This window comes from Podarcis raffonei, chromosome 10 (assembly GCF_027172205.1).
Source record: "Podarcis raffonei isolate rPodRaf1 chromosome 10, rPodRaf1.pri, whole genome shotgun sequence".
NCBI classification, from domain to species: domain Eukaryota; kingdom Metazoa; phylum Chordata; class Lepidosauria; order Squamata; family Lacertidae; genus Podarcis; species Podarcis raffonei.
Genome location: NC_070611.1, coordinates 72,417,519 through 72,430,833, shown reverse-complemented (window position 1 = coordinate 72,430,833; position 13,315 = coordinate 72,417,519). Strand labels below are relative to the sequence as shown.

General features: G+C 51.9%; 1 protein-coding gene across 1 annotated transcript in view; it reads left to right on the top strand.

Annotated features, from left to right (window-relative positions):
- Positions 1–11,623, top strand: part of IRF5 (interferon regulatory factor 5) — a 50,289-nt gene extending 38,666 nt beyond the window's left edge. Inside the window, exons 4-9 of the mRNA XM_053404701.1 lie at positions 71–117; positions 1,919–1,952; positions 4,419–4,739; positions 6,234–6,623; positions 8,986–9,104; positions 10,824–11,623. Coding sequence (XP_053260676.1) covers positions 71–117; positions 1,919–1,952; positions 4,419–4,739; positions 6,234–6,623; positions 8,986–9,104; positions 10,824–11,057 — 1,145 coding nt within the window. The 3' untranslated portion in view covers positions 11,058–11,623. The remainder of the gene's footprint in view (positions 1–70; positions 118–1,918; positions 1,953–4,418; positions 4,740–6,233; positions 6,624–8,985; positions 9,105–10,823) is intronic.
- The last annotated feature ends 1,692 nt before the right edge of the window (positions 11,624–13,315 follow it).

The following is a 13,315-nucleotide window of genomic DNA, read 5'->3' as shown; positions in this document are numbered from 1 at the left end:
GAGGGGACATGTAAAGCTCAAGAAAGAGGCTCTGGGGAACATACAACGTTTATTTCCCCCCCTCCCTCAGAGCCTTTCGCTGGAGATGAGAACATCGGCCCTGAAGAAGAGGAGGAGGTAAGGAAGAATGACCTACTCGCTTTCTCTTTCTGATCATTTTTCATCCTTTGAGGAAACTGCAGACATTGGCATGTGGTAGCTGGACCTCTGCCCATGTTCTAGCAGATGGAAGGAAATGCTTTGCTACCCAGAGTCTCAAAGTTTGCATGGATTTTATTTTTCAAAGGACAGTCATCCCGTTCCTTCAGTTCCGCACTCCCACATTCTGCAGATAAGGGTTTCTCTCACCTCTGAGCAATTAACCCTGCATGTGGGAGGCTGGGGAGCTAACAGCCCTTCTGGGTGTTGTTTTTTTTTTGCTAGACTACAACTCCTATCATCCCTGGAGGTGATGGGAATTGGAGTCCCACAACATCGGGAGGGGAGGTGACAGATTAGCTGCTCCTGCTGGGTTGGGTTTCCAGATTCAAGGTCCCTCCTGGTCCAAGATCCTACTTTCTAAGAGACCCACAAGCAGGAGATCTGAATGAAGTTTCCGCGACTGCTTACCATCATTTTTCTTGGCGCTGCCCTTTGGTCCAGGCTCCTTCTCCACTTTGAAAGCTGCAGAGGTGGGAGGAGATATTCCTAGCAGTTTCATAGCCATCCCCTCCCAGGCTCCAAAGGCTGGTTTGGACACTGATTTATCCTGACACTCTGTTTAATTTGCCTTTGCGTGTTTTCCATGTTGTGCTTTTATTATCTTTAGGGCTGTGTTATTGTTTTTATATTGTACACAATGTGTACATTGCTTAGATATTACATATACCGTATTTTTCGCTCCATTAGACGCACTTTTTTCCTCCTAAAAAGTAAGGGGAAATGTGAGTGCGTCTTATGGAGCGAATGGCGCTGGGCAGAGAGGGAGAGCTGTGCAGCGCCCCTTCAGTGAAGCGAGAGGAGGAACGGAGCCCCTTCTGTTCCTCCTCCTGCTTCGCTGAAGTGGCGCTGCGCAGCGGCTGTCGTGCGAAGCCGGAGGAGGAACAGAAGGGTCTCCTTCTCCAGCTTCGCTGAAGGGGCGCTGAGCAAATCTCCCTCTCAGAGAGGGGGAACTGCGCAGCGCCCCTTCAGCGACACGTTGTCCTGGCTTTTGCCTTAGCTGTGCGCAGCCTCTTTGGGCAGGGGGAGCCTTCATCCTGCTGCCCTGAAGAGGCTTGGTGCGGTTATCCCAGAAGCCAGAACAGCCACACGGTATCCCAGAAGCCAGATTCCTCTTACTGTTCTGGCTTCTGGGATTCAGAATAATTTTTTCTTGTTTTCCTCCTCCCAAAACTAGGTGTGCCTTATGGTCTGGTGCGTCTTTTAGAGCGAAAAATACGGTATACACAGAGAGATTTGTTTCTTCCTATATAAATAGAAATGCAAGGCTGTCGTCACGCAGCTCCCGTTAGAGCAGCCTTTCTCAACCTGTCGATCCCCAGATGTTTGTGAACTACAACTCCCATCACCCCTAGCTAGCAAGGCCAGAGCTCAGGGATGATGGGAGTTGTAGTCCAACAACATCCGGGGACCCACAGGTTGAGAACCCCGCTGCATTAAAGGATTTGTAGAGCCTCCTCGCAGTCTTGGATTGCAGGATGATAAACCCAAGAGGCCCTGCAAAGTGAGCTCAGTAGCTTGTAGAATGGCAGATTTGCAAGGGGACCCCGAGGGTCATCTAGTCCAACCCCCTAGAGAGGGGGGTACAACTGGGGTGCAAGGGGAGGTTAGTACTGCTTCCTGGGGGGTGCCCAGGGTGTCTTCAAACATGGGTGCCCCAGCAGGATCTCTGCTCAGGGTCTTTCCCCGCCTCCACTAACACCCATTGCTTGATTTGCAGTTGCAGAAGATGATGCCAACGCTACAAATTGCAGGTGGGTCCCAGAGTGCCGGAGGGGGAGGCGGCTGTGCTGGGAGGGGGGCTGGGGGGACACAGGGATCATTAACCCAGTTGGAGTGACGCTTTGCTCTTGCACACTCCTACTGGTCATTTTCAACATTAGCACCTCAATAAACGTCCAGAAATTCTTGCACTGCATAGGAGACCGTACAAGCGGTGAGTAGGCCCTATTATTTACTGCATTGCATTTACATCCCACCTTCAAGAAGTAATAATAATAATAATAATTTATTACTTATAACCCACCCATCTGGCGAGGCCTCCGCAGCCACTCTGGGCGGCTTCCCACAGGATATTAAAAACACAATAAAACATCAAACATTAAAAACTTCCCTAAACAGGGCTGCCTTCAGATGTCTTCTAAAAGTCAGATAGTTGACATCTGGTGGAAGGCTGTTCCACAGGGCAGGCGCCACCACCGAGAAGGCCCTGTGCCTGGTTCCCTGCAACCTCACTTCTCGCAGGGAGGGAACCGCCAGAAGGCCCTCGGTGCTGGACCTCAGTGTCCGGGCAGAACGGAGGGGGTGGAGACGCTCCTTCAGGTCTACTGAACTGAGGCCGTTTAGGGCTTTCAGGGTCAGCACCAACACTTTGAATTGTGCTCGGAAACGTACTGGGAGCTCAAGCCAGTGTGATAGTTTTCTTCCTCCCTTTATCACCCTCACTACAACCTTGCGAGGTAGGCTAGGCTGAGAGTAAGTGCCTTACTTGGATATAACCCCGTTTTCTCACTGCAAAGCACCCAGGAGCAGGAGCAGGCTATCTGAGCCAGGGGTCAGCAACCTTTTTTAGCCGTGGGCCGGTCCACCGTCCCTCAAACCATGTGGTGGGTCGGACTATATTTTGAAAAAAATATATGAACGAATTCCTATGCCCCACAAACAACCCAGAGATGTATTTTAAATAAAAGGACACATTCTACTCATGTAAAAACACACTGATTCCCGGACCGTCCGCAGGCAGGATTGAGAAGGTGATTGGGCCAGATCCTGCCCCCAGGCCTTAGTTTGCCTACCCCTGATGATTCTGAGCAGTCAAGAACCTTACATTCCAGCAGCCATGCCCACCCCCTCTTGTGCAGCTAGCAAAAGACATCTTCTGCTTTCTTCCGGGGGGGGGGGTCTGCCGTGTCTTGGGGCACCCCCCATTGTTAAGCCCGGACACTGAGATCCAGCACCGAGGGCCTTCTGGCGGTTCCCTCCCTGTGAGAAGTGAGGTTGCAAGGAACCAGACAGAGGGCCTTCTCGGTGGTGGCACCCGCCCTGTGGACGCCCTCCCTTCATATGTGAAGGAAATAAGCAGCTATCTTATCTTTAAAAGACATCTGAAGGCAGCCCTGTTTAGGGAAGTTTTTAATATTTAATGCTGTATTATTTTTAACACTCAATTGAGAGCCGCCCAGAGTGGCTGGGGAAATTCAGCCAGATGGGCGGGGTATAAATAATAAATTATTATTATTATTATTATTATTATTATTATTATTATTATTATTATTATTATTATTATTATTGTCAGCGCTGCCCGAGGTCCCAGCTCACAGAAGACCAACACTGCTTCGTTGTTTAGTATAAAAGTCTTTATTGAAGTTCAGTTTCACTTCCACAGGCGCAGCGTGCAACGCTACGTCTCTAACCTTAGACCGCCGAAGCTCCGTCTGAATCTCCTCCCCCCTGACACCAGTTTAAGATTCTAGCCTTACTCCACCTCTTCCTCTGTTCCTTCCTCCTCTGGGTCCGCTTGCTCGTCGGGGTCTCACCCTTCCTAGACTCTTCTGACGCTGAGTCCCCTGACTCTTCCCCCTCCCTCCTTCGGGCTTTAGGACCTGGCTCCCAATCCGGGTTTTCTGCTGTCCCGCGCTCCTCCACATTTGAACTTGGCGCGCGCGCGCAGCCTCCCACTTTCCTTCTGACCGTTACACTTGTGTCACTGCTCCCTCTTTCGGGGAGGCTAGCTGGACCTGACCTCCCCTTCGTTCCCCCACTCTCCGATGGAGGCGTGGTCAGCTCTGACTCATCTTCTCTCCCCGCTGGAGGAGAGGCTGGTCCTGACTCGTGTGACTCTTCCCCCCCACTGCGCTCTGGTGGGGGAGCTGGTCCTGATCCTCCGCTGCTCCTTTGGGACTCCCCTCTGGTTCCTTGTTTATGGATCGTCCCCCCTGGGACTCCCCTCGCCCTTATCATAGGCGCCCCCTCCTGGGAATCTTCTGATTCGCTGGAGAAGCTCATGGAATCTCTCGGGTCACTGTCATACTCCCCTACGCTCCCCTCGGATTCCTCTCCTCCGCTCTCTATTTGCTCTCTCCCCTGTGCTTCTGCTCCTGAGCCCCTGACAATTATTATTATTATTATTATTATTATTATTATTATTATTATTATTATTATTACCTGCCTCTGAGATCCCTTCCTGACATTTCATCCATGGTTGTCTCTCGTTTCCGCAGATCCGCCCCACGGCGTGGAGCCCCTGCCCCCCTACCCGTGGCTGAAGCAGGAGGCCTTGTACCCGGGCGCTTGCGCCAACGGATCCTTCCCCCACGTGGCGCGCATGAATGCTCCCCCTCCGCCTCCGCCCGTCGGCGCTTTTGCGGTAGGCGGGGAGCCCGCCGCGCCCAACTTTGCCGAACCGGCCGGAGCGATGCCCCTCGTTCCAGGGGACGTCCCCATGTCGGCGGACCTGGAGCCCCTGCGCCCGGGGGGCTGCTCGGTGGCGCCCATGGAGCAGTTCATTCCAGATTTGCTGATCAGCCCCCACATGCTGCCATGTAAGGATCCGTCCCGCAGCGGGGAGGAAGCGAGAGGGCGGGCGGGAATCGCGAAACCCTTGGGGAAGGGGAAACAGCGGCTGCTGATGCACAGCTGTCAACCTTTCCCTTTTCTTGCTAGGAATCCTATTCAGAATCAGGGAATTTCCCTTAAAAAAAAGGGAAACGTTGACAGCTATATGGGTCCACGGCTGAGGCAAAATTCAAACCTGGGGGGCTTCCCAGCCCTCGCACCCAGCCACTCTGCGCTACGCCTGCTCTCAAGAGAGGGTGCCAATTGTAGTTTTACGGAAACTGTGGTTCTTTGAAGTGAAGAAATGAAGTGGTCCTTCATATGCTGTTGGGCTCCAACTTCCACCAGTTCTGACCATTGGCTGTGCTGGCTGGGGCTGATGGGAGCTGGAGTCCAAGGCTGATGGGAGTTGGAGTCTAAGGCTGATGGGAGCTGGAGTCCAAGGCTGATGGGAGTTGGAGTCTAAGGCTGATGGGAGCTGGAGTCCAAGGCTGTTAAGAATGATAGGAGCTGGAGTCCAAGGCTGGTGGGAGCTGGAGTCCAAGGCTGTTAAGAATGATAGGAGCTGGAGTCCAAGGCTGGTGGGAGCTGGAGTCCAAGGCTGTTAAGAATGATAGGAGCTGGAGTCCAAGGCTGGTGGGAGCTGGAGTCCAAGCCTATTAGGGAATGATGGGAGCTGGAGTCCCAAGCTGATAGGAAGAGGAATCCAGGGCTGATGGGGCTGATGGGAGCTGGAGTCCAAGGCTGATGGGAGTTGGAGTCTAAGGCTGATGGGAGCTGGAGTCCAAGGCTGTTAAGAATGATAGGAGCTGGAGTCCAAGGCTGGTGGGAGCTGGAGTCCAAGCCTATTAGGGAATGATGGGAGCTGGAGTCCCAAGCTGATAGGAAGAGGAATCCAGGGCTGATGGGGCTGATGGGAGCTGGAGTCCAAGGCTGTTAAGAATGATAGGAGCTGGAGTCCAAGGCTAGTGGGAGCTGGAGTCCAAGGCTGATGGGAATGATGGGAGCTGGAGTCCAAGGCTGATGGGAATGATGGGAGCTGGAGTCCAAGGCCATTAGGGATGATGGGAGCTGGAGTCCAAGGCTAGTGGGAGCTGGAGTCCAAGGCTGATGGGAATGATGGGAGCTGGAGTCCAAGGCTGATGGGAATGATGGGAGCTGGAGTCCAAGGCCATTAGGGATGATGGGAGCTGGAGTCCAACATTGTTAAAGATGATAGTCCCAACCTAATAGGAACAGGAATCCGGGGCTGATGGGAGTTGGAGTCCAACACCATTAAAGATGATAGGAACTGGAGTCCCAAGCTGATGGGAGCCGGAGTCCAAGGCCCGTTAGGGATGATGATGGGAGCTGGAGTCCAAGGCCGTTAGGGATGATGATGGGAGCGGGAGTCCAAGGCTGCACGTAGGGCCTATGCTTTCCACAAGAGCCCTTGCAATGCCTAAACACGATCCTGCTGCTGCTTTTTGCCTTTCCCGCAGTGACCGACTTGGAGATCAAGTTCCAGTACCGCGGCCGCTCGGTGGGCTCCCTGACCATCAGCAACCCCCACGGCTGCCGCCTCTTCTACAGCAACCTGAAGCCCACCCAGGAGCAGGTGGAGCTCTTTGGGCCGCTGACGCTGGAGCAGGTGCGCTTCCCCAGCGCGGAGGGCGTGCCCAACGAGAAGCAGCGCTTCTACACCCACCAGCTGCTGGATGTCCTGGACCGGGGCCTCATCCTGGAGCTGCAGGGACAGGACATCTATGCCATCCGCCTCTGCCAGTGCAAGGTCTTCTGGACCGGGCCCTGCGCCGGGGAGCTGGCGGGCCCCAATCCCATCGAGCGCGAGAAGAAGATCAAGCTCTTCAGCCTGGAGAGCTTCCTTAACGGTGAGGGAAAGGGCCAGGGATCCCAGCCTCACCCTCCCTCCGATGCCAGGGCCCACTTGGTCCCAAAGGAGGGGGCGAGGGCAAAGGCAGGCACTTGGTGGAACGGGAATGGTTCTCTGAACATGCTCAGAGGCATAGCTGTCAACCGTCCCTTATTTGGCGGGAAAGTCCTTTATCCCAGCGCCGTGTCCCGCTGCTGTCCCTTATTGATGATGTCCCTTAAATTTCCCGGGTTTCAAAGGAAGCGGCTCCTCTCCCTCCCTCCCTGCCAGCCAGGGAGGAGGGAGGCTCCAACTGTGTTGCTTGGCTGCGTTGCTCACCCAATAAGGAGTCTAAGACCGACTGGGGGGTGGAGCTTGCATGCCTTGTGCCGATCAAATCGGCCGCGTTGCCTGGGGACTCGCCTTTGCTCAGCGCTTCCCAGCGGAGAGGTGACGGTGGTTTTCCTTGCTGCATCCCCTTTGCCGGGTTGCTGCGCTGTGGGAACCACCGCTTGAGGCTTCGTTTGGCTGCTGGCTGGGCTTTCTGCCTTTGGCTCGGAGGGGCTCAGAAGTCGAACATACCTGTGCTTGGAAAATCTCTTATTTTGGCTGCTGATCCCTTATTTCCGAGGCTGCTGGTCCCTTATTTTCAAATCTGTAAGTTGATAGCTATGCTCAGAGGCACCGTCACCCCACAGGGCCAAGCAGATGCGCAGAGGAAGAGGACAGAAGTCTCTGGGAATTCAGGTCTGGGGGGGGAGGAGTGAGGCCACTTTTCTCCCCAGCACAGAACAACCTCACAGTGTCGTCGTGAGGATGGAACGGGGAGACACTATGCAAGGCAGCCTCATTTAAAAGTAGCCCATAGATCAAGACCATAAGGGGAGTGAAACATAAGGGTCAGACTGAGTCCAAACCAAAGGCCAGGCGGAACAGCTCTGTCTTGCAGGCCCTGAGGAAAGATGTCAAGTCCCGCAGGGCCCTAGTCTCTTGTGGGAGAGCGTTCCACCAAGTCGGGGCCAGTACTGAAAAGTCCCTGGCCCTAGTTGAGACCAATCTAACCTCCTTGCAACCTGGGCCCTCCAAAATGTTGTCATTTGTGGACCTTAAGGTCCACCGCGGGGCATACTAGGAGAGGCGGTCCCGTAGGTACAAACGTAGATGATGGTGATGATGACATTCCTATACATTTGGTTCTGCCTTGGCCAACCTTTGCTGAGGCTAATGGGAATTTTAGCCCTGCATGTCTGGAGCGCACCAGGTTGATGGGAGGCTGGTTTACTTTGTCTCTTTGGCTACTGTGCAACTTACTTCTGAGTAGACATAGCTAGGCATGCACTAGCCATCTTGCCTAGGGGGCAATAGGGGAAAATAATGTTTGTTGTTTTCATGCTGTTTTGTCGAATTTGTAGTGCGACTCATGCAACATGTTGGCGATTAATATACACAGAACAATAATTATACATACTTTATCAACCTTCTGAGAAAAATACAAAACATTAAACAAAGCCACAAAGACTTGCGAGACAGGGTGCCGGCGTTTTGCACCTGTTTTGCCCTGGCAGTCCAAGAAATCAAAAGGCCGCTGTTTGCCCCCGATGAGGCCCTTTAACTGGGGCTTGCAGGTAGCTTGCTTATATTTTTCTCAGAAGGCTGATAAAGTATGTATAATTATCAACGACAGTTAGAATGATGTTGGACTAAAGTAAATGGTTACTATTAGTAATGGTTAAGACAAGGAGAATAAGAATGATTAGCTTAAATTTATAGTAAAATAAGGGAAGATTTGCTGAGCAATTGACTAGAATTTGGAATACAGAAATGGGAGGCATGAGGAAGTCGAAGAAGAAAGGTTTAAGAAATTAGGATATGAAATGGTACTTGTTTTTTTTTTTTTGTTCTGTTGTCTTTTGTTTGTTTATGTATGTTTTGTTTGTATGATTATAAAAAATTGTTCAATAAAAATATTTAAAAAAAAAAAAGATAAAGTATGTATAATTATTGTTCTGTGTATATTAATCACCAACGTGTCGCATGAGTCTATCAGCAGCACAGGTTGCTTTTTTCTAGTTTTGTGGCATTTGGCTGACTACTGCCAGAAGCAAGATGGAGGGCTAAGGATGCCTTTGGTCCAGCAGCCAGTCTTTTCTGCTGGGGAGGGAAAACTGCCAGGCTTCATCATCCCTGCCAACCTGTTCTCGCTTTGCGATGCTCGCAGCCTTCAACCATCCTGTTATGATTTTCTCTCCTCTCCTTCCCCTTTCTGGTTCCCTGTTCCCTCCTTGCGCTCTTCTCTGCCCCAATGGGCCGCCAGTACTTCCTGGCCCTTCCCATTTCCTTTATTTTTTAAAATATTTGTTGTTCCCGTCCTCTCTCCGTAGGACTTATCATGTTCCAGAAGGGTCAGAGCACCGCCCCACCCCCCTACGAGATTTTCTTCTGCTTCGGAGAAGAGTGGCCGGACCAGAAGCCTAAAGAGAAGAAGCTGATCACAGTCCAGGTGGGATGGCGGGGCTGTGTTTGTGTGTGTGTGTGTCCGTCCGTCCGTCATCTCCTTCCGCCCACATACCGTATTTTTTGCTCTATAAGATGCACCCGACTATAAGATGCACCTAGTTTTAAGAGGAGGAAAATGAGAGAGAAAATATTCTGAATCAAATGATGTTGAAGAGGGAGGAGGACGGATGATCAGACTTACCCCTTACGGAGTCCCTTACTTTCCTTCTCCCGCTTCGCTGAAGAGGCGCTGTGCAGCTATCCCTAAAGCCAGCATAGCAAGAGGGAAAGCTGCTCAAAGCCTCTCCCTCTTGCTCTGCTGGCTTCTAGGATAGCTGCGCAGCCTGCATTCGCTCCACAAGATGCACACACATTTCCCCTTACTTTTTAGGAGGGAAAAAGTGCATCTTATAGAGCGAAAAATACGGTAAATCAGGAGGTACGTGTGTCCATGAAGGTTTTCAAGCAGAAGTTGGTGTCAGGCGGCAGAGGATCCAAGCCTCATGGCAGCTTGCCAGGAACGGATAAGACAAGGAAAAGTCCTGGCCATCTGCTTTTTATTCAATATTTACAGAGAGAGGCTTGGAACACAGCCTCCGGGAATAATGGCGTTGTCCCGAGTGACTCTCCATCCCCTTTTTCTCCCACTTCCTTATTCATCCTGAGCTCTTTCCTCTCCTACTTTCAAGGCTCTCCGGGTTCTGGGAGAAGGGGGTTCTGGCAGGGCCGGATTTAAGTTTTGATGAGGCCCTCAGCTACTGAAGGTCATGGTGCCCTTTATATGTCCAGCTGTCCTTTGTCAACAACAAATGGTCGCTTTTTTATGTGTGTTGAATATGTGCCACGTGGTAATTATTTATGGACCTAATAGGTATCCGAAGCCATTTGCACATAACAAAATATGTATTTTATCAAAGTAATGGTTACAACCAGTCCATGCAGAATGTTGGCACCCTATATATAGAAGTGAGCAAACCAGGGATATTTTAGGGAGCAGGCTAGCAGGCAGGGCCCATGACTTACATCAGAGGAGCCTGCACAACACAAAACACGGTTGCTGTATGTAGGTTTTATTTTACAGCGGTACCTTGGGTTACAGACGCTTCAGGTTACAGATGCTTCAGACTCCGCTAACCCAGAAATAGTACCTCAGGTTAAGAACTTTGCTTCAGGATGAGAACAGAAATCGTGCAGCGGCAGTGGGAGGCCCCATTAGCTAAAGTGGTGCTTCAGGTTAAGAACAGTTTCAGGTTAAGAACGGATCTCCGGAACGAATTAAGTTCTTAACCAGAGGTACCACTGTATTGGTTTTTTATCTTATGTTTTGGAAATGTTTTTTTCCTTTTTTCCCTGCTGGATGGGGCGGACTTATACAGAGGTACCACTGTAATTATTTTACCATTCCACCGCCCCGGACGCTCAACGAAAAGGACGCTCGACAAAGCGCCGCTCTGCCCATGTGCGCTGAGCGGGTTGCGCTTCTGTGCATGCACGAAGCGTGATTTAGCACTTCTGTGCATGGGCGAGCGGCAAACCCGGAAGTAACCCTTTCCGGTACTTCTGGGTTTCCTGCAGACGTCCACCAAAATGGATGCTGGACGGGGCGGACTTATATGGAGGTACCACTGTAATTATTTTACCATTCCACCACATATATGAAAGCGAGGCTGCTCTGCTTTTCCACCTGTGCACGAAATGACAGAACCCCCTTTTCCCTTCGCAGGTGGTGCCCGTAGCTGCGCGTCTCCTGTTGGAAATGTTCTCTGGGGAGCTGTGCTGGTCAGCCGACAGTGTCCGCCTGCAGATCTCCCACCCGGATCTCAAGGACAAGATGGTGGAACAGTTCAAAGAGCTGCACCAGCTCTGGCAGACGCAGCAGAGCGTCCAAGTCCAGAGCCTGCAACTGGCCGGGCCCGAGAGCTGGCCCATGCAGACCAGCACCACAAACAGCATGTAGCCGCGATGGGGGGGCGCCTTGCCACCCCCAGGCCTTAGCCACTTTGCTAGCGGGCGGCCGATGCAGAGCCACAGGGACTTGCCAGCTCTGGGGCCTCCCGGCGTTCCCAGTTAAGAGCCGGACTTCAGCAGACACCAAGTGGGATCATGTAGCCTAACCGGCAACCTTTTGCTGAGCCCAAGAGAAGCCGCAGCGGTTCTTTGCGGGATAGGGGCCTTCTTCCAATTGCTGCAAAAAAAGTGAGCTGTCGAATGGAAGGGGTGCGGGGAAAGGGCCGCAAGGAACTTGCAGGGCAAGGGCAGGTCTTGCGTCAGCGATGGGGGAAGTCCGTTGAGCTGGGCTGCAGCAGGTAGCTTTACTTAAGCGTAAGCGCTGTAGCAGGGAAGGGAAAACCAGGACTCCCACTTTTTTAAAAGAGCCCCTGCAAAGGTCTGGAGCAGGGCACAAATGGGAGGGACCCCAAAGGTCCTGTAGCCCCAACCCTCTGAAATTCAGTAACCACAGAGAACCATGCGCTGCTGTTGAGCCTCAGCCCCCAAAAGGCCAAAGATGGAGGCTGCTTTGTGCCTGCTAGGTTGCATGGATTGGGGCCAGACCTGCCTTGCTTGTTGCAAGCAAGCAGAAGAGGGAGTCTCTCCTCCGAGAAGCACCCTTTGCCAAGTTTGAGACACTCCGCCAGCTCTGGCACTGAAATTCTTGACTTTCGGTTTGCAAGAGCGAAGAGTTTTCAGTCCCCGTGGCTGCGAAGAGATGTTCGTAAGCAGGTGTGCAGTGCCTTTGGAGCTCCAGCGAGCCAAGGAAATGACCTGAAATGGGTTCTTTGTGGGCAAGAAGGCATTGCCACATCTAGGGCGCTGCATGTAGCTCTGCCTTTCCCCACCCGGTGCCCTCCAGGGGGTTTTGAACTACAACTCCCCTCGGCCTAACAGAACCAAGAATGCAGGTGGGTGAAGGTTTTGCACAATCTCAACAGAGAAGCTCCTCTGGGCAGGAAACCTCTGCGGGCAAGAGGGTATTAGCCAGCCTTTGGGGAAGGAAATGTGTCTTTTTGTGCTTCTGAATCCTGGCATTTGCATGGGGAGGGGTTGTAAATGTTAAAGCTTTGCAGGAACAGAATGCGCTTCCAGAAAGCATTCCCAGCCTTCCTTTACAAAAATCTACGAATGCAAAAGTGCTTGAATCCAGAGGGAAAGTGATGGGGTTTGGGTTTGGGTGGGCAACACTTCAGGGTCTTCTCTACTTTTTTACTCCACCACCTGCCTGCCAAAATCAGAATCCATGCAGGTCACAGAACTCTGCTTTCCTTGGCAAAGCAGGTGGGAACAGTGGAGAGAGGGTTGGAAGGGAAGAACCCATTTCCATGGGGCAAGCCTAAAAGGAGCCGGCGATTCTTTGCATTTGCCGACCTGCCGCATTGGAGCCACTAAGGTATTTAGTTTCCTGCCGCTCCCTTTCCTTCCGAGTCGGCCAAGAGCGTGCCCCACGGCAGGGAGGGGCGTGTTGCGGTTCGCCACTGCCAAACTGCCGTGTTACGTGGCCTCTGCCCGTCAGCTAGGGTCAGCTCGACCTCTGCCTGTGAAATAAACATGTTTACTGCTATCTGTCATGGCTGATGAGTGGTTGAGATGCCGTGGGAAACTTGAGAGCTCCGCCAGGGCACCTGCTGCCGCCTCCAGCAATTCTGTGTCTGTCGCAAGCAAGAGGGGAGGGCGGCTGAGGTGGGAGTCGGGAGAATAACCACTGCAGGAATGGTACCTGGATATAGCTTGGTGGGGGGGGAGAGTCAGTCCCCCCCCCAAGGCAATTTTCTCCAGCTCCATAGGCCTTGCCAAACCACAGCTTCTTTCAACTTCGCAAACCAACCCTTCCTTAAGATGTTTACACCTTTGCATAAGCTGAGATGCACCCGCATGCAAGACATGGTGGCCAAAGTATGGTAGACCCATTTTTTTAAGCCCAAGGAAATGCATAATAATAATAATAATAATAATAATAATAATAATAATAATAATAATAATTTATTATTTATACCCCACCCATCTGACTGGGCTTCCCCAGCCACTCTGGGCAGCTTCCAACCAAATATCAAAAACAATACAGCGTCAGACATTAAAAACTTCCCTAAACAGGGCCGCCTTCAGGTGTCTGTTAAAAGTAAAATAGTTGTTTATTTCTTTGACACCTGATGGGAGGGCATTCTGCAGGGCGGGTGCCACTACCGAGAAGGCCCTCTGCCTGGTTCCCTGTAACTTGGCTTC